Source organism: Meleagris gallopavo, chromosome 1, assembly GCF_000146605.3.
Source record: "Meleagris gallopavo isolate NT-WF06-2002-E0010 breed Aviagen turkey brand Nicholas breeding stock chromosome 1, Turkey_5.1, whole genome shotgun sequence".
In the NCBI taxonomy this organism is placed as follows: Eukaryota; Metazoa; Chordata; class Aves; order Galliformes; family Phasianidae; genus Meleagris; species Meleagris gallopavo.
The window spans coordinates 90526526-90547342 of NC_015011.2; the positions used below are offsets into that span (position 1 = coordinate 90526526).

At 37.4% G+C, this 20817-nt stretch overlaps 1 protein-coding gene across 1 annotated transcript in view; it reads left to right on the plus strand.

Moving 5' to 3' along the window:
• Positions 1-1357: 1357 nt before the first annotated feature.
• Positions 1358-20817, plus strand: part of CRYBG3 (crystallin beta-gamma domain containing 3) — a 37183-nt gene continuing 17723 nt past the window's right edge. Inside the window, exons 1-9 of the mRNA XM_019611953.1 lie at positions 1358-1501; positions 4664-4800; positions 6453-6567; positions 7638-7673; positions 8750-8883; positions 10151-10277; positions 15432-15574; positions 17768-17894; positions 18901-18933. Coding sequence (XP_019467498.1) covers positions 1358-1501; positions 4664-4800; positions 6453-6567; positions 7638-7673; positions 8750-8883; positions 10151-10277; positions 15432-15574; positions 17768-17894; positions 18901-18933 — 996 coding nt within the window. The remainder of the gene's footprint in view (positions 1502-4663; positions 4801-6452; positions 6568-7637; positions 7674-8749; positions 8884-10150; positions 10278-15431; positions 15575-17767; positions 17895-18900; positions 18934-20817) is intronic.

The window sequence follows — 20817 nt, forward strand, 5'->3', positions numbered from 1 at the left end:
TTTAATTTAATTTTTTTTTTTTTTAAACTGGCAGAGATTATTGTGCTCAGAAACAATACAACAGTAACTCTGTGCTCTGATTTGGCTTCAAGCATCCAGAAAAAGCAAAGATTCTGTTAACTTGGTGATTAGCGTGTGACTTGACTTACTGTGGATATGAGTTAGGTAAATCCATATGTGTTAAATCTGAAACAACTTGCCAGGAGGGGAGGATGAAGATCCCAAAGTAACATGCAACTAATGAAACAAAGCCCTGTTTGAAGTGATGAGGAGTTTTGATTCCACTAAGGCAAATAATCATGGGCATAGGCAAGTGAAATCTACCTGCACATACCAATTTGTTGCAGCTCCTGCAGTACAATCCATTTAGCCAAATCAGTTCTTCTGGGTCTACTGCAAATGCATTGATCTTGTGCAACCTCTTTTCAATCTGTTTCTGAAAGCCTGAGGAGGGTGCAAATGGTTGCTTTCCCAAAAACCAAAATGTGAGAAGAGGTATTCATGTTTCCATTCTGGACTCATCCAGTAAACCACTGTTATACATGATGACAAGAGATCTTTAACAGCAGTTTGTAATCTCTATCTGCAAGATGGTTAAGTAGGGAATGGATTCCTTGTGGACTTACCTTAAGCAAAGCTCTTTGTAATGGAAATGAACACAATATTATATGAAGGCTATGTTTTGCTTACGTGGTTTGCTGGAAGAAAAGAAGATATTAATTTGAGCAGGGACTACATTGTCAGATGCCGCAACCCAGAAGTATTGGTGGTGGTGTAGACATTAATTGCTTTAATATTTTGTTTTACCTCTAGCCATGATGAATTCTGAAGCTTGGTTTTGTGATTATGTGGAATAGCAAGAGAGATACAAAGCAGGATAACTGGAAGAAAGAATTTTGAATGGATAAAAAAAATCTGGAGAATTGACAGAGTAAGGATTAAAAGAGAAAAAGAATGCTACAGAAGCTGGCACATCCTAAGGTCAAACTGTGCATTAACAGTAAATGCTTGTCTAGACTGTATTAAAAAGCAACTTTGTGAGCACCAGAGCTAATTAGGCCCGGTTTTCAATAGACTCTTCTCTCATCATTGTCTTTACTCTTAGCTTGAAAAGCTAGGCTTTAGTTATGCTTTGTCCTGGTGTTGACATAAAAGGCTACTGTCATTTAAGTAGGCTATTTTGATTATTTCAATCACCAAAATATACAGCTTCAAGGAGAAGGGTTAACAATGCTAAAAAGTACGTAGCCCTGCTGGTGCCGTTAGTGCTGAAACCTAGATCCAAAAGAAGGGTAAGTAGCCAAGATCACTGAACGTGGCTGAAGGCTCTGGATCCCTCACAGTGGAACTCTTGGACATGCTACAAGAATGCCATCGAAGAAATATTTTATGCGATGGTCATGAGAGTACTTCATACAGCTCTTCAGAAGAAGACTTAACCTTTTCTCCTAAGAGGAATGTTGCTGTTTTGGAAGTGTCTGCATTCTACAAACTGGCTCAAGTAGTCCGCCGTGCTCTGTAAGCACTTTGCAGACTGTAGAAGATAATGTTGTTTTTGCTGATTCCTCATCATCTCTGCTCCTAGAAGACCATAAGGGAAGCGTGAGTACTCCACAGTGACTGTGCAGGCAGGAGGAGAGTACTACAGAGTAAAGGAAGACAAAGTTGAGTGCCCGTAGGCTGTGACTTACCTAAGCATTCACTAGTTGTGTATAATGTAAGACAGCTATCCAGAGGAGACTTAATCTGTTTGCAGTGCTTTTTCTTTTGTTTTTGCCTTATGTGTCAGTAGGGTAATGAATAAGGCAAAAGTTTTGACTGCTTGTGGAGTGGGTGGCAGGCTGGGGGCAGTAGAAAGGAAACCTTCCAGTTTGGGATCTATTCTGCAATACTGTGCTAGTAGTTTTGCATATAGGTATCTTATTCTAAAATCTTGACGCCTCAAAAATGAAAGGGGTTTGGACTGAGTGCTGTCATAATGTGTGTCGTTTTCATTTTGTTTTGAATGATGATAGCTTTATTATAAAAGTTAAAGAAGCCTCTGAAAGTAATGATGCCTGTTAAGTATGTTCAGGCAAATCTGAACATGCTATGGTAAATATTTACCAAGCTAAAGTTTAGATGCTTAAATTTTGGAAATTAATGTCATACTACGTGGTGTACATCTGCAAATACATAATGTTTGTTTATACAACAAGACTAAATTCTACCATTTTCATCAGCCTGCAGATTAATCTATGTAACCTTAATGTATCTCACATTTAAGTCAAAATGTGTATTTGTGATTTTTTTTTTTTTTCACGTGTTTGGAAAATATAATGTACTTTTTGCTTGAAGGTGTTATTAACTTAAGTAGATACTGCTTTTGATGAAGACTTCCAGTTTACTACTTTATGAAAGGACTTCGTCTACTTAATCTAGTAGATACAAAAATACTATCACAATGAATAGAATTTATTTATGGCTGTCAAAACCTGGCTGAAGAGAGAGGTTGTGGTAAATGGGAAAGATCTTATTATGAGTATCCATGCTTTGCCTAGGCTTTGTAGAACTGCTAGATTCTTTACCTGTTGAGGTGGAATCTGCCTCATTAGCTTCAATCAGGAAAGAAAACTTGAAAAGAGAATACAGACTGGCTCTTCTAAACTTCAAATAGAAAAATTAATTACCTCGTACCAAATGAAAATCAAACATACTGTCTCCTAGTCTGTCTGAGCCCACAGGCAAAGATACATTGTTATGCTACTTGTTTAATCTTGTAGAGCTAAGAGTTCAGCATCATTATTTGTGGAATTCTTAGAGGTGCAACTTCTGATTTGACTTATCAAATTCTACTGTTGGATTCAACAGGTTTCAGCGATATCATCTGACAGGTTTTATTAGGGAAAGCAAATTTCAAATGTTTCTTACCTGTGATTTAATAAGATTCATATCAATATGAAAAGATTGCTTTTTGAACTTGTCCTGTGATATACTTAGAACTTGAGGTATAACATTCATTCAGTACTATTTATAAAGTAGCATTGCACTAGGAAGTTTTTGTTTCTTAGTCTTTCTGCTTTTACTCATCTATATAAAACTGCTGGTATTGCAGGGTGGTTTTTTGTTTTTCCTGACAACAAATAGTATTCGTTGCTTGCAACAATACAGAGGAAGCATAATTTGCAAGAAGTTGCCGAAGCAGAATACAGTGATACTTCAGGTCTTATGAGAAAACAAAATAATAGAAATGCACATAATAGAAGTGGCACATCTATTGCTGTCAGTTAAATACTTCCTGCAAGAACTTTGACGAAGCGGAGATGTTTTTGTAGCTGGGATATAACTTCCTCATTTGAAAGTTCCACTCAAAACCCACGTGAAGAGGGAGAGCATGCAGGCATTTTGACAAGATGAGGGGCTGCAACTTTTGTGCCCTGATGCTGACTTTCTCTGCAGTCTGCAAATCTGCAAACTTGGTGATTTGCCTTTTGGGTATTGGAGACACCACAGACTGCGTGGGATCGCTGTCACAATGTGACCTTGGCTTGTTCTTGAGCAAATCCAGAAACCAAAAAATTCAGATGTGCAGGGGGCAGCATCCTTATTCTCCAGCTTTTTCTCCAGTGCATCTTCAAGGGAAATCTTCATCCAGCTACGTTTAGGATTTGCTGGATCTTTTTATGCTGTCCAAAATCTTTGGCATAATGCTAATAGACCCATGGTTCAGAGGGAGAAGTGTACTGTAAAGTTACCACTGAGAGTTTTCACTTACAGTTTAGCAAGCTCTGTAAGCACAGGAGCCACCTTTCACTGTAACAGAAAGATTATTCTGTTATGCACTGCTGAATCAAGACTTCATAGAAGATCTGAACTGATTCATAATGTGTTTGATTGCTGAGAAAGAAAGGTATTCACAATGAATTTTATATAAATGTTATGCAATTAGTGTGGTTCAATTAAAAAGCCTTTCGAATTCTAGAGCAGATCAGGTGTTCAGTTGTTCTCCAGCATAGACAAACATCAGAAGAAAACCTTCAAGAAGGTAACACAGGCTGTTGCTTTGTAGTTGCAGAAACATTGCTGAAGTATCTGCTTTACAAATGCTTTCTACTACTGTTCTTTGTCTAAAATGCTATAGATTTTTAACATGATTGAAACTTGAACTCGCGCATCTTGAAACCATAGTCAGATACATAACATCTGACCTAATTACCACCAGGAGTGTATGTTGAAGAACAGGAATGAAGTGGTGGACATTTCCAGAAAGTTTTAGTTATGGGTACATCACCATAAGTATCCAAATGTGTCATATGTAATCACTGTCTTTAAAATAATAATTAAAAAAAAGCTACAGTATCATCTGTATGGTTTGTCTGTCAGTAAATGTTGTCAGTTCCTTTACTTGAACAGCATTGAAACTGAGCTTTTGGAAACTAGCTTAGGCATAAGTGTGTGTTTATTTAGTGGGAGCTGAAAATATAGTTCCTTCAGATTTTCTAAAAATCCCAATTTTCACTTCAGAAAGAAAAAACAAAACAAACATCTTTTATCATATAAAGCCTGGCTAAAAGGATGAGAAAATAGGAAAAAAGAAAGATTTACTTTTGCTTTTTCCCCTTCCCTCTAATGGGGCAGATGTTCCAAGCACGGATAACCCTTAGCATTTGATTTGTTTCTGTAGGACTGCAGTGTTCCGGAGATTGAGTTCAGCGTGGGAGCCAGTACAGAGGGACTTCCTATCTGCATACAAAGTGCAGTTGCCAATTTAGAAGAACTGGATGTTGAAAAAAACCCATATATACATGTCAAATCAGGAATGTGAGTACTGAACTTTTTTTAATACAGTTTGCCAGCAGGTAGAATATCACAAGATGAAAGTCAGTAATAGGAAAAGTGCTTTAGGCTTTTGCTTTAAATCAGTTAACATAACTATACATATCCAGCTCTTCTCTTCAACATTGTACTACTAAGTGGTCTTCTAGCAGTGGAAGCAAATTTTCAAAGGATGTTTTCCTCTGGTTGCTGGCAGAAGTCCTTTTTAGTTCAGCCCTTGAGTGGCTTTATAAATAGAAGAAGCTGCTCATATAAAAGCTTATAATTAGCTTTTAGTTCATTGAGAATAAATACTGTCTTGCTAGCTGCCCCCCCCGTTGTAACTGTAACATCGTGGCTGATACCAAAAGGTGAGTATTATGTCATACAAATATTCCTCAAGCTACAGCTATATACAGACTGCTTGCAAAGATGTGATGCAATATGATACAGGCCCCCTCAGTTGTCCTATACTGAGCAGAACAGTCTGCTCTTGGTAAATGGGCAAGACTACACATTTCCTGAAGTCTGGAAATTCTGTGCCTCTTCTCTGCAGAATGACATTAGCTGTTCTACTACAAGAGTCTGAGTTTGCCTTTCCACGAGCCAAACTTTCCTTTGCATGAACTTGCAATATATCTGTGAAGGTTGAGGTGATGAAGGAATTAAAAACAGTCTCGTTTTAGTTTTGACAGAACTTTGACTATGAATTTGAATCTCTGTGTGTAGTTTTAAGAAAATAATTGTCCATACAGCACTGTGTTTCTTCTTCCATTCCTTATTTGGTTTACTAACCCTGTGTCTAATGTCTCTGTGCTCCATGTACTCTGAAGGAGTCTCAATATTTTTAATCTACATGTCAAAATTACAATAGCTTGCTTTTAAAAGGAGAGCCATAACAGTATTTCAATAACTTCCACTGAAAAAAATTAAGTGAGATTGATGTTAGAAGCATTTTGATTCCTATGGTAACAATCTTAGGAAAAATTTCCTTCTAGTTTCTCATCATAGGATCATAGAATCACCAAGGTTGGAAAAGACCTCCAAGATCATTGAATCCAACCATCCACCTAACACCAATATTTCCCCACTAAATCATGTTCCTTAGTACTACATCTAAATGTTTCTTGAACACCTTTGGCAACAGTGACTGAACCATCTCCCTGGGCAGCCCATTCCAGCACCTGACCACTCTTTCCTAATATCCAACCTGAACCTCCCATGATGCTGCTTGAGGCCACTCCCTCTCACCCTGTTGCTACGTACATGGGAAAAGAGGCTGACCCCATCTCACCACAACCTTCTTTCAGGTAGTTGGAGAAAGAAAAATGTCTCCCCTGAGCCTCCTCCAGACTAAACAATCCTAATACTGACACTGATTTTGTATAGTTGTAGTATAACAAATTGGCTTCTTAATGCAAGTGAACATTTTCTCTTCTTTAATTTGATTAGCTTAGACTCAGTAAAAGTATCTGAGATCTCCTGAGTACTGATAGTGTAAGCGTATTTAACTATACCTGGTATTTGATGCGCTGACAGTTTTCTACAATACATAGTTTACCTCTAATAGGTACAAAAAGAAAAATAATTTTAACAAGATCATTGTATTTGTAATGTATCTGATTAGATTAATAAGTCCTTCATCACGATTGTTACAGATGGCTTGCTTATTCAGATTTAAATTACAAGGGAGAGATGAAGATTTTGGAAGAATGCAGTGAACCATCTGAAATTCCTTCAGCAGATGTAAGATCTGTGCGTCCCTTAAAAATGGTGAGGACTTCACAACTCTCTAATAAATAGTGTGCTTGTCTTTTGCTACTGTTGCTGCCTTAGTGATTTTAATTGACGTCCTTTCAGGGTTAATTCTTACATATGTAACACCCCTGTCATGTCGTGGTGTGTCAGCAGTGTTGCAGTGGCGTAGAATATGTCCTTAGAGTGTCTTCCTGGGCAAGTGCTGCTGTGGAGTGGAGATCAAATAGGGCAGAACTGAAAGATTTGGAATTGCGCTGAAACCAACACCAACTCTGTAACTAAAAAGATCTTAAGTTGTTTGTTTGTTTTTTAATAGTACAGCTAGAGTCTTTTGGGGTTGGAAGGCAGTTGAGAGATTTACTGTTGACAAATGTTCAGTAGTCTTCCCAAGACCTCACATTGCATAAAAATATCGGGATGGGCAGCTAATTTAAATTTTGTTAGAGAGCATGAAGGTCTAATTATGAAAAAAATGTGGAAGGATACAACATATCATTTCACTGTATGCAAGTCTAGAGAAAGAGTTTAAAAGCCACAAGTGAATACAACATAATGGCTTGGTAGGGAGGTGTCTTGTTCCCCTGCAGAGTACCATTCATTAGCATTGACAGCGACAGTACATTTGCTGAAGTTACTCTTTTTGACAGATGTGAATGTTTTAACCTGTATCTTCTGCCTTCTCAGGCTTATTGTTTGTATTTCATCGTTTGTGCTTAAGAAACTTGAAATATATACCACACTACTTTATAAGTTGATTTTAAAAATTGGTCAGTGCAAATTACTTAAAAAACACACGTTGTAAATATTGCTTTTAAGTGCAAATAGACAACAAATTAATATTTAAAATTGCTTCAACCCCTGCAGACTAGTCAATACACTGCTTAATTTTTGGTCAGGTTTATAGTGTCCCTGGTCTTCATGAATTACCAGAGTATTTAAACTAGTGTTTGGTTCAGCTGTCAGTGAGTATAGTGAATATAACTACCAAGACTTTGTGCTCCTGTAGTAATCTAAAATGTATGTCAAAGCATAACTTCAAATTTTGTATAAGTACCATTTTCCATCTTCTTTTTTTTTTTTTTTAGGGTGGATTAAAGGTCCAAATGCCTATGAATGTCAAGGTAAGCACTAGGAGATGCAACAAAATGTGAGCCTGGAAAAATAAAATTTCTATCTAAGCTATTTTTGTTGAATTTGTGATGTTAGATTGAGTCTTCAAAGTTTACATGCTGCTGAAGGTAAATTCACTAATACTGTCAAGTCTGCTTTCTTACTCATTTTCTGTGAAATGTAAAAGTAGTTGTAGTTTGTTTTTTACATACTAGAAGAATAGGAATTTGCTATAAAAAATTTTAAAGCTTTTGTAATGTAAAATGAATTTGCCTGAATGACACATTCATCACTATAATGAAAGGAGGTTGGGATTTTCCCACTTAATGTACCATGTTTACAAAAATAAATTATGGGAGGGAAGTTAGGATGCTTCCTTCCTCTATCTGAATCCAATACAAGAGACAAGGGTGTGACCACAAACCTTCTGTGACTTGTGAACCAGATAGCTATTCCAGAATAATTGCTCCTTTTCCTCTCCTTTGTCTGTTTCTCCACAAAAATATTAATGCTTTAGGTAACTTAATTACAAGTATGTGCATGATTTTTTGTATTAAATATTATTAATAAATGTTAATGCTATAGATAACTGGTTAGTGTGGTTTGGCAGATGAGGAAACCAGACAGTGTGTTAACTGCAGTCACTGAAATGTGCAAGTGCAGAGTGAAGTGCAGAGAAAGACCTCTTGTCTAGTTTTAAGTTGTTAGCTCAGTACATCTAGCCGTGACAAGACAGGATTCAATGCAGGTTGATTTGCAGTGCCTAGGCACATTATTAAGGATAAATCACAATCATATAATTGTAAAGTGCAATTACCTGTATAGAATTGTGTGCATGAATAGTCTTCTGTGAAAATACCTGCAAATGTCTTACAAGCCTACCTAAATCCACATAGGATCTCTTCAGCTTCCAGAGTGTAGAAGAATCAGAAAATTTCAGGAATACAGTGCTGAATTTTCTTAATAGTGGTAGCTTATTGAAAGAGGAAAGAAACTGTCTGCCACATACTGTAGCAGCGCACATGCTTAAACTTCAAACTATCACATGGGGTATACTCAAGATGTTGTTTGAAATTATGTTTTCTAGATAATAATATATGAGAAAACACACTTTGGAGGGTGGTCCAAAGAGTTTTCGGAAAATATTAATTCTGTCCTGGCTCTGTTTGATGATGAAGAGGATTTTCAGGCCATTGGATCAATACGTGTCATTGGTGGCATGTAAGTGGTTTTTTGTGGGTTTTTGTTATTAGGTGTTTTTTTGTTTGTTTGTTTTTTGTTTTGTTTTGTTTTTTGGAAAAGTGAATCTTTCAAATAAATTTAGCATAACTAAATGCTCAGAAATGCCAATTAAGACATGACTAGAATTTATTTCACTGGTAAAATGTTTGGAGAAGAAAGAAATTTACATTTATCAGTTACCAGCCTTGGGTAAAACTACTTTTCAATACATCTTATCTATTTAAGAAAATACAGGAAGATAGACCTGTTTGAGAGGTATTTGAAGTCAGTGTTGACCATTTCTTGCCAGCAAACTGGGTCACTTAGTTCCTTAGTGACAGCATATGCATAAAGCTTTAATTTAGATTGATGTGTGGTTCTGGTCTATCTTCACTTTGACATTTAAATGCCCCTGAAATCTATAAACTGTCTTATTCTGTTTATGGTTTTGTCACCTGCTGGATATTGTTTAAAATTGAGAATTCACCCTTATTTTCTCCTTTGAGGTCTTGGATTGATTATCTTTTGCCTTTCTTCTCGCTTCCTCTCGCTCTCTCACGCTCTCATGAAAAGGGCCAGATGCTTAGGTGAACCTCTCAAGAGATGGACAGCTCCAGCTGTTCTAGAAAGCTACTGAACCACACGTTCTTACTTTAGCCTCTCTTAAGTCCCAACAATTTAAGGCTGTTTGGAAGCATAAAAGATGGTTGCTTCTGCCACAGTTGCTTCTATCAATAAAATAGTTTTCAGAAGCTTCATTTTTTTTCTTAAGGGGTTTCAATGTTAATATATGTGTAAAGATGTAACATAATGTAAATGTAAAGATATAATAAAATGTATTTAATACACAGGCTGTCATCCGAATCTCACAAGCATTACATTCAAAAAAAACTTAATTGTGAATACACAAATAATCTATTCAAATACTCTATGTATTAACTGTCTTGGAAGCCTCAAATTATTAAGAGTCATCCTCTGCCTGGTGCAGTGATATTTATTTTTAATATTGTGGTAACTTAAACAGATGAATTAATGTAAACCAAATGGTACTGTGAAAAGCTATCCCTGCCTGACAAATTTTATTGCCAACGAAATTTGTACAGCAGTTCTAAATACATAAAAGGGCATTTTAATAAAATAAATGTTTGCAAGAAAGAAATAAGGAAGGGGAAGCATTTTTTCAAACTTACAAAAATGGTGTGAAAATGCCTCATTTTAATCAAGACTTTTAGTTATTTCTCTTTCTTTTGTTGTGTGATTGTTTTAGATGGGTTGCCTATGACAAAGAACGTTACAAAGGCCATCAGTACTTGCTCGAGGAGGGAGATTATGAGGACACACACACATGGGGAGGAACTGGCAGTGTTCTCCTGTCTTTCCGATTCCTTCAGGCTGTAAGTACTTTTGTGAATTTCACACAAATTATACACAGTTCTATACATAAAGAGGGAGGTTATTTTTCATTTACGATACAGCTGTTGTGTGTTTGGTCATTCCAAGTCATGCCCAACTTTACTGTCAGTCTTATCCCAGTTGCTGAAATTTAGACTGTATACATTGTATAGCAGAAGCAACTTCTAGTAGTCCTTTTAAAGCTCATGCAAGGAATCCACTACAATCTACTGCAAGATTTTTCCAAGGTGTAGGGGGCAGAGTGCGAGGCCAGACTCCTTTTCAGCAGTGTGTGGAGACAAGACAAGGGGAAATGGCCAGAAACTGAAGCATAGGAAGTTCCGCACAAATGTGCACAAGAGCTTCTTTATGGTGAGGGTGACGGAGCACTGGAACAGGCTGCCCAGAGGTTGTGGAGTCTCCTTCTCGGGAGATATTCAAGACCCGCCTGAACACCTACTTGTGTGACCTGGTGTAGGGAATCTGCTTGGGCAGGGAGGTTGGTCTTGATGATCTCTGGAGGTCCCTTCCAATCCCTACGATTCTGCACTTCAAGCCATTCAAATGTCTTGGATGCTTTTCTTAAAGCAGTTTTTTTTTTTAAAGTTTAACATCATTAAGTGTACAGTGTAGTTGTTTATTAATACCAAAAAATGATTGTTCAACACAGCAGCTGTTGAAAGCCTTAAAACAGTGTTACCTTCTGTCTCTGTAATTTTTGTGCCAGAAAATTTTGGCAATATGAATAATCATGGTGGTAAGATCTCTTCTGCCAAAATATGTCGAGTGGGGCAACAATGACATACTAAAAACTCTGGGTCCGTGAGAGCTCTTGCTCTTTAAATGCAGCTGCAAAGAGTTGCTTCTTTTGAGAACTGGATTGTTCACTCTGAGATTATCCAGTCTTTCTGGTGTGATGTGATGTTCCTGAACCATGAGTTTTGTGAAGATTGAGGACAGGCATTTAAAGTAATGTCACTGCCTCAACATTCATTATTATTTTGCAGCAGAAGTGGGGGTGGAGTTAGTGGGGGCCAAAAGCAGCTGTGCTTAAATTCACAAATGCAGGATTAATTTTTATGAAATTCAATTAATTCTAAGAAGTCAATGAATTCAAGAAAAATGTTCTCCTCTGAATAATTTATTTTTCAAATTTGGCAGGAATTTACTTCTAACTGCTTTGAATGGGCGTAATCCTATTCAGCTAATGACTGATCTTAGTTTTTCTTACATTTCAAGCTATGTATAATATATTTGAGTAACTTAAATTAATATTTTTAAATCTTCTGTTGAGCAAATCGCATATGTACTGATTTAAAATTGTGCACATGTTTAGCATGTTCTGTGTTTATGCATGTATATGCAACTGTATGTGCCACAATCGTATGTAGTATGTAGTTTTAACAAGAGGAACTGCCAAATTCTGCATCTGGCAAAGGAAGACTTCGGATCTCTGGGTGCGGGTTTGGCTGCCACAATGTAAGAAGGACAAAAAACTGTTAGTAGGATCCAAAAGAGGGCTAAAAAGTTGTTCAACAATCTGGAGAGCATGGCATAATAGGAGTAGTGGAGGTCCCCTGGGTTGCCCAGATCAGAGGAGCTGAGGGGAAGCCTCATGGCAGCTGCAGCCCCTCACGAGGGGAGCAGAGGGGCAACGCTGAGCTCTGCTCTCCTGACAGTGACAGGGCCTGAGGGAAAAGCATGGAGCTGTGTCAGGGAAGGGACAGCTGGGGGTTAAGGACGGGTGCTGCACCAGAGGATGGTGGGCATGGAGCGGGCTGCCCAGAGCAGTGGGCATGGCCCCAAGTATCAGAGTTCAGGGGGTGTTTGGACACTGCTGTCAGGCATAGGGTTTGAATTTTTGGTGATCCTGTGTGGGCCCAAAAGTTGGAATTGATGATCATCGTAGGTTCTTTCCATCTCAGAATTTTCAGTAATTGTGTGATTTTAATTTGATTCAGGCCTACAGTAGGCAAGATACTCAAGTCCTTAGCATTTTTAAAATGTGTCATTCATATTCAACTATCAACATATATTATTCAAATTGATATGTAAATGTATATCAATGTATACTTCTGCTATTAAAACTTTTCCTCATAATGTAAAGAGATAAGCTAGTTTGTGTCTGGAATCAATAAAATGACTGATGGCAGTGGCGTTTTGTTAGGCTTGACTAACAGATTGACTGCCACGCTCTGATGCACAATACGTAGGTCAGTGTTAAGGCATGCCATATGCTCCCTTTGTGACTTTCTATGTGATTTAAGGTCAGAAGCTTAAAAACATTTTAGTGCCAAACTCTTGTTTTCAATAGGACTAGGGCAAAAATGCAAAACCAGCTGTCTGTGCATCAAACCCCTTGCTAAAGGGGGAGGCCCTTGCTAAATAGGGAGCATACCAGCTTGTTGCCATCATGTCACCAATGCTGTGAGGAAGAATACAGTAATGGCTGTAATAGTCTCAGACTAAATAGGATTATTCCCAGATACCAAATTCTTTATTCCTCTTCCCTGAAAATTCTTTTTTAGTCAGGTGGATTCAAGAGTTTCTGCAGAAGATGAAGGAATTGGTGAAATGTAGCTTATTGAGTTATTTATGGTCAGCTTGTACAGGGAGAAGGGGAGACTGACCCCTGCTCCTTCAGATACTCACCAGTGCCACTTCTAGCTGTACTGGTCCCTGCATAATATTTTAACTCAGACATGACACCAGATGACCTTGACATTGTTGACATTTTAAGGCCAGCCCAAGCCTGAAAACAATTTAGCCTGGCTTGCACAGCACAATCCCAAGCTAATAAGCCCTGCTTACCTGAGTCAGCTCCAGGCAGAGTCCGATCAAACATCTCTGAGCAGGAAGCATGGAGCAGGAGCACGTAAGTGACTCTGTAGAACTGGACTGAGTGCAGTATGCCTCATTAGCCTGTGTCAGTGCCGAATGTCAAATGTGGCTGTGCAAAGCTCTTCAAGTGTTTCACTGCCACTATGCTCACCATGGTGGGTTCACTGAGAGCTTATTAGCACCAGGAATATTCAAGCCATGTTTCTTCACACACAACAGCTATTGCAGTGGAGCTGAGGCATGAGTTTTATCTCCTGAGAAATCAGAAAGTTTTCTTCATCACTCACAAAGCAGAGATTGTGAATGTAACCCCACTTCATTCACTGTTAAAGACACGCATGCATGTAGTATGCTGCAAGATATTTCAGGTTTTGTCCATCTGAAATATTTCTGCTACAAACTGCTACAGGCTCTCATGTACGGATTCAGAGAGTATTTCGAAAGAGAGAAAGGTCATGTAGAGTTTTATTTTCCAGCATGTTGGCAGCTCTGTTATCAGCAGCTACGTTGGACTCACAAGAGTCAAATGCTGCCTCCCTCCTGCGGGAGGGCAGCAGCTTGTACTTTGTGCTGATTTGGGGGACTGGTCATGTTTGCTGTTTTCTGCAGTCAAATGAGAAGAATCTGTGAAGCTGGAGATTGTTCGTGTTTGTCATGATCAGGGAAAGACCAATTTCTGAATCTCTTATAGTGCAGCAGAGTACTTTCCCACTGATGTTTTCAGATTTAAAATTGGCCTTGTCTTCAAAGTTCATTTTTAAGTATTTCATATTGTTTACTATACAAGAAACTGCAGTGAAAATTCTAAGGAAAAAGTCATGACTGTATTTAAAACATGTTTTGAATTAAAATTTTGGATATATTTTCAGTATTTAAAATTTAAAGAAATTAAGTGCAGATTTGAACTCAGTGGCTTTTCAGGAACTCATAAAAAATTCTTGCTTTGGGGCTGTTAAGTTAGCTGTTTCTCATTGTCACTAAAACTGCACTAATATTTTTTCTTTTTTCTATGTAGTAGTCTGAAACTGCAGTTGATTATTTTATCAGACGTTGTACTTGAATTTCTAGTGCATACTTGAAGTAGTTGCAACTTCTTCAATAAGTGGAAGAAATAGATGGTCAAGATAGTAGGAAAGCCAGTTTTACTACAGAATTTGCTGCATCACTTTTTAATATCCTGTAAACAATGTAGAGCTTCACACATTGAATGTTCTAAAATTGGTTTTGATTATGACTGAATCCTGTGTACAAGGATGGTCTTTAAAGAGCCTCTTCCATCTGACTGCGTGCTTGGTCTGGCCTTAATTTTTAAGTGCTTTTTTTGATTCTTGTAAGGCTAGTTTTCTCAGTGTAGCCTTCAGCATAGTGATCTGAGGACTGTAGCTTAATTGCTACATTAAAAAGTATTTAATGTAATAATTCCTGTCTGATGTCTTCGTATATTTGTGAATCTGTTGGCTACTGTTTTTGCTTAACAGTTTGCAAAACGTTCTAATTTGTGACTCATTACAACATTCAGAATATTTCAGAAACACTGAAATTGAATTGAGTTTATGCTTTGGATAAAAGTTTAAAGAAGGAAAGTGAATGGTTTGTTGTTTTCCATGTTTCCAAACAGTGACTGAATTGTGTTCTTAAAATTGCTAAGTATTTAAAAGGTTGGATATTTGAAGCTCAATTTTAATTAAAAGTCGTCCAAGTAATCTGGCTAAGCAAAGCAATGTCACAGAGCTATATAAGGCAGGATACAACAGTACAGTCTGAGATTTGTTTTATTGCTGTAGCGTGTGTTCAGTCAGACAGTACACATCTCCAAAAGCTACAAACCCTTTTTGCTGAAAAAATGATCTACGACTGCCCAGGTCTTCCTTTTACTCTTTACCCTTGATTATTGCCTTATCCCTGGGAAGGGAAAAGGTAGGAAAACTTGATTTGAAAGTCTGTAGTCATGGCAGTGCTTGGAGTAGTCGTTTGTGAAGCTGTTGAAAGATAAATGCTCACTCTCACCATTCTCATTCACAAGCAGGCAGTTTTGCACTCTGTCTTTCTCATAAAGAGAAGGGTGGTACTCAAGAGGCAGCAGGTTTTTCCTCTCTATGGAGGAAACAAATGAAGAACATGGAAGATTGACAGGCATCCAGCTAGGTTCTTCAATGCCAGAGTCTCCCTTAAAGATATTCACAAGGGACCTAAGCCTTTTCATTGTTTTATAAAGGACTGTCCTTCAGTGTGCAGCTCTTGGACAAAATGTTTTATGTAGTGAAGTAGCACTGAGCTGTGGCATCGTATCCTCTAACTCATATGCTGCCTCTTAGGATTTCATAGAGTCGTCAGTGGCACTTTTTCAATCCGATGATGAAGACGGGAAAGCACTGGACATCATCAATGAAGAAATTCCTGATTTGGAACAGACTGGATTTGGCCCAGAAACAGGGTCGATTCTTGTGAAAAGTGGAGTGTAAGTCTAGTGAAATACATGAGTGGAAGTATTATGTACTTTTTTATCCAGCTGTTTTCAGATAGTATTTGGACAGGAGGTACTTTACATGGAACTAGTGGTAAATGGTTGGAGGACAACACTGTTTATTTCTGTTTCCTTGATAAATGAAAAAAATATCTTAATGCTTTCTCTAGAACTCATGCCTACACCTTGATTTGGATCTGTGCGCTCTAGTTAGTACAGAATATTTGTCAGGTCCCTCCAGAAATCACATAGACTGTAGTTTCATAATACAGGAGCTTTGGTAGTAATGTAGAGTGTTGTGGTTCAGAAGTGAGATTTTAGGTATGTTAAGAACCGGAATACCTTGTAGGGACAAATGGAGCCTATACAGAAAGGATGTGCTGTGCCTTAATCGTAATAAAGTCCGGCCGTGGACACTGAAAATTGAAACCCTCTTTAGAGAAAGATTTAAACTAAAAGCTAGGGGCTAAAGCAAAAGCTGTTGAAGAGTACATGGTCCAAACTGATTAAATCCACGCGATGGACTTCATTGATGTTCCATATGCTTATGTGAAGTCCAGGAGGAAAGTAAACAGTAAAACTGCAATAAATAAGGAAGGTAAATAAGTTGGCAGGCATATGCAGTTTTAAGTGATGAAGCAAGGACAGAACTTACAAGTGCTTCTACACCAATGCCAGAAGCATAAAAACTAGTACTGAGGGAACTGGAATACTTGGCATCAAATGACAGCTCTGATATAGCAAACCACAGAGGTTGGGATGAAAGATAAACTGAGCAGTGTTGCAAGCCTACCAACTACTGGCCAGCGTGCATACCTCATGGTTGGAAACAGCCCATTGTGTACAGGTCTGATGTATTGCCAACATAACTTCATCTCAAAAAATGGCTTAAAAGGCGTTCCCTGGGACCTATACATTAATGGATCTGCCTTCTGTCTACAGTAAAATGGCAAAATCTATAAGATCATGAAATGCATGGTTAATCACAGTCTGAAGGGAAGGAGTGAACTTAGTGACTAGGTCACTATGGCTTCTGTGAATGGAATTGCTGCCTCACTAAATCTCTGGTATTCTGTGAGATAGTTGGTATGCACATGAATTAAAGACAGTCCTGTGGACACAGTACTATAAAAATAATAATAGTAAAAGCCTTTGACAGAGTGATGCATAGTTTATTGAAGAAATAAGGCTGCATGGAATTGGAAGAAAAGTTCTGTTAGGAACTGAAAGCTGGCTTGTGTAGGAAGTGAAGAGTCTTAATAGAGAAGAATCGTCAGTTTCTCAGGCATTGATGATAAATCTGCTTTTATTCAATCAATATAATTAGTATTTTTATTCAGGAAGACTTAGTAATCTGGGAGCAAACAGTACTCCATATCTACAGATGATACCAACTTCTTTATGGCATGTTAAATAAGCCATGTTAATTATGAGAATCTCCAGTTGGTCCTCATAAAATTGAGCAGCCGAAAAGATGGCAGTTATAAAAAATACATAGTAATACACACAGGGGAAAGTAATCTAAGACGTAATTAAATGGTGCTAAATGTACAAGATGCTAAATGGACTGCAAAAGGAGATGTCCTTTAATATCCCTAATAGTTCTAGAAGAACAGTCCTTGATTCCAGTGGACTAATAAAAGAATGGACCAAGGCAAGTGACCAGGTTAGTAGCATCTCCCTAACTAGCTTCTGCCAACTTAGGTGGCTGACAAAGCATGCTTAGGGCTAGATACACCATTGATAATTTTCTTCTTAGATTACAGCAGGATTAGCAAAGCATGAGAAGTTCAAACAGGCAACCGTGGAAAATTTTTTGCTTTTCCTGTCAAGACTTCTTCATTTATTTCTCTTTCTTCTTATACAATTTTTCTTAATTCCAACTGGAAAAGTTGGAAGAAAGTTCTGTCTTGGGGTGATGGTGAACAAGTTAAGATTGACCTGAAAGAGATTCAAGAAATAATCAATCCAATATCTTTCCTCTTGGCTTCTAAGCAAAGTGTCCAAGTAGTGTTGGTAAAGTAAAAACAGTAAATCAAGCATGTGACACTTAAATGCCTCAAATCAAATTTGACGTTTCACTGTCAGATGAACTTGTCAAGAAAAACTCCAAAGAAAATTGTTGATATTTTTGTCAAACTGTCCGTGAAAAAGTTGTTTTCTCTTTATTTTTCTGCCATACTTCAGGTGGGTTGCTTATCAGCAGAAACATTTCTGTGGAGAACAGTATGTATTGGAGAAAGGAAAATATAAGTGTTTCTTTGACTGGGGAGGATCCAGTAAAATCATTATGTCGATTCGACCTATTAAGTTGGTGAGTTACTAGAGATTGATAAGGGAAAAACTTAAAAGAAAGCAGACTTCTGAGTTCAAAGTCTACGATAGTTTTATAATATGTAGTTCTATAATAATTTTATTATCAATTTGTCTGCTTTATTTGAAACAAGTTAAAGTCTCTTGTAGATGACATACCATAACTCTGTACAGGATAGAGACTGAACCTTGTCTTTCTGAAATAGACACTTTGGATCTCTCTTTCTTTAATGATAAAATTGATGGGGAAACTTAGTAAGAACTTCCCTTTGTCAGGCTGCATTCATGCAACAATAACCTGGCCTGGAAAGACTGCTTTTGCCTGATTGATAAATTCTCGAGCATTTGTGTATCAGTTTTCTAGCCCATATTATGTGGCTGTGGGTTTTGTTTTTTTTTATATTTTCATACTGAAATATTTGTAAGGCATATGGTGAATAAAAACAGAAAATAGTTTTAATCCATTTTTAAATCCAAGATAGTAACTTGACCAAATAGATTATCATCCTAATGGAAAACAAAGGAAATTCTCAGTAATAAGTATATAATAAATGATATTATTGCACTGAAAACTGGAAAGGTACAAACCTTGAGCCTTATTTTGAAGAGCATATTTTGAAGAAACAACTGTCCCAATATTGCTCTGAATTTTGTATTTTTTCAAGAAATATACTTAAATCCAAATAGATTTACATTAATTCTGCTCCATGTTATATGAAGTAATTAATTAGTTACATGAACTAAAGATGCAATTTCTGTGGAGAAAAGGACTGAACAACCAGGCACCTATAATGAGTTTATAAGCATCTGATTGCAGAGGTTGCAAAAAGAGAATTTTGCCAAGAACATGGGAACTATGTGCATCTCTGCTCTTGAATGCTCTTGTAGTTTGCAAATTTCAGGAACTTGACATGCCTTCTTGGAAACTAATTGTAATTCATTTCATTATTATTATTTATTATATTATTCATTTATTCATATGCTTGTATATATATTTATTATTGCAGGAACCACTTGGAACGAATGAGCCTCCACATTTGGTATGTTGACATTGTATAACAGTCTCTAGTACTAAACCACATTTAATAATTAATCAGAGGTAATGCTGAATTTCTCGCTTCATTTCTTCAGATGAATATCTCAGTATTGTCATCTATTGTACATTAAAGAATAACTTGAGGAAGCTGGTAGATGTGTAAAGGCTATGTTTGCCAATGTTCTGCTCTTAGCTTTATTCTAGTTCACACCTTTTAGTATTCTGTCCCTAAAAAATGCAAGCAGTACAGTAGACTTGGGTAAATTTGGATCTTTCTGGCCAAGTAGTTTCCTATTCTTTCCTTTTCCCCCTCTGCCCCCCCCTCGGAAACTTGATATCACATATATTTGTCCTTCTCTTTGCGGCATGCGTTCTTTGCGGCATGTGTTCTTTCCATTATTTTGCATTCTATCTGGTTTGTTGCTATGTTGCCTTATGTATGAGATGAAGAATAATGAAGTATAAACTGCAGAAAATTGAACTGCACGCTTCAAACTTTTAGGTCTATTGAAAGGAAAGCTGGAATTTCGTGATTACAACAAATCCAAGATGTATTTCTTCTGTGACACATTCAAACAGTTACATCTACCTTGCTGATAATTGACTTTAGTTTTAAGAAGCAGTAATTTTGAGGATTTGCACTTCTGGTCTTTATCTTAATTCCATTAGCATACCTTTGGTACGATTTAAGAACTGCTCTAAATGTTTGTGCTTATCACCACCCATAGTCTCTTATCTCCCACAAGGTTCTGCCCCAGCAAGGCTCTCCTCATTTCTGGCATTTGTGATTTTATTTATCCTTTTCTGTCCTGCAGTGGGCTGCTAGCATGGGTGGTGATCTGAGTGGTTATATTGCTTTCTCTGTTACAAGCTTCTAAGCAAGCAAATTTGGAAAACTGTATTTTGGAAAACTTGATATTTTCCAAAAGAAAGAGAATCTAGAGCTCAATGGCTATGTTTCAGAAAACTTAAGTATTTTGTCATCTGGACATAATTTTACTCTTTCTTCCTTGAGTGGCTATCATAGCCATAAGTGTGTGGGAAATGCATACATTGTGTTACTTAGCAGGTTGACCACACCCTTCTTTTTCTGTGTTCTCTTGTTCAACAATTTTTTGATTACCCCAGGACTGCAGGAAATGTTTCTTCTCTGAAGATATAATCGGTGTATTATTTTAGCCTTAAACACTGATTTCCTGCCAGACCTACTCATATGGCAGTTGGAGGCCAAAGATTTGCAAGTTCATTCACTCTAAGGCCTTGGTAAACAATACTAGGTAAAATAACTGGCTCTGATGAATCTGATGGGATCCAGACAACTGAAAATGAGTGTAATATATTTGTCCTTCTTCAGCTCTTCTACTTTTTCAGCATTTCCCTCCCAGAAAAATTATTTCAGTGTTATAGTTTGTTTTTCCAGATCCTTAAGATCAATGCAAACCTTTGAAATTTCAATACATTTTGTTTAGTCTTTTTAATTTTGCAGTGATATATGAAACAATTAAAAAAATCTGTGTGTATGATGTAGGATACTCCGAAAGTAATGCCTCCTATTTATTTTCTACAACAGATACAAAGAGCACAATAACACTGTTTGATAGATCAATTCTCAGCTACAAAACACTGTCTTTTCAGCATGGTCACCACCATTAGCTGTGCATTTTCACCAGGAGTTCACAGGAGCCTGCATGCCACGCTTGTAGAAATCTGCATGACTTTCTGGAACGTGGCTTGTTCCCATTACTGAAACACACCACCAACATTTGCCTCTGACATTGTGGGCCAACATAGTAAAATAGGAGGCATTGCTTCAGAGCAGCCCATATACACACACATACCTGAAATTACTGATCTATATGAGACTGTTTTGCCTGTTCTGTTGTCTAAT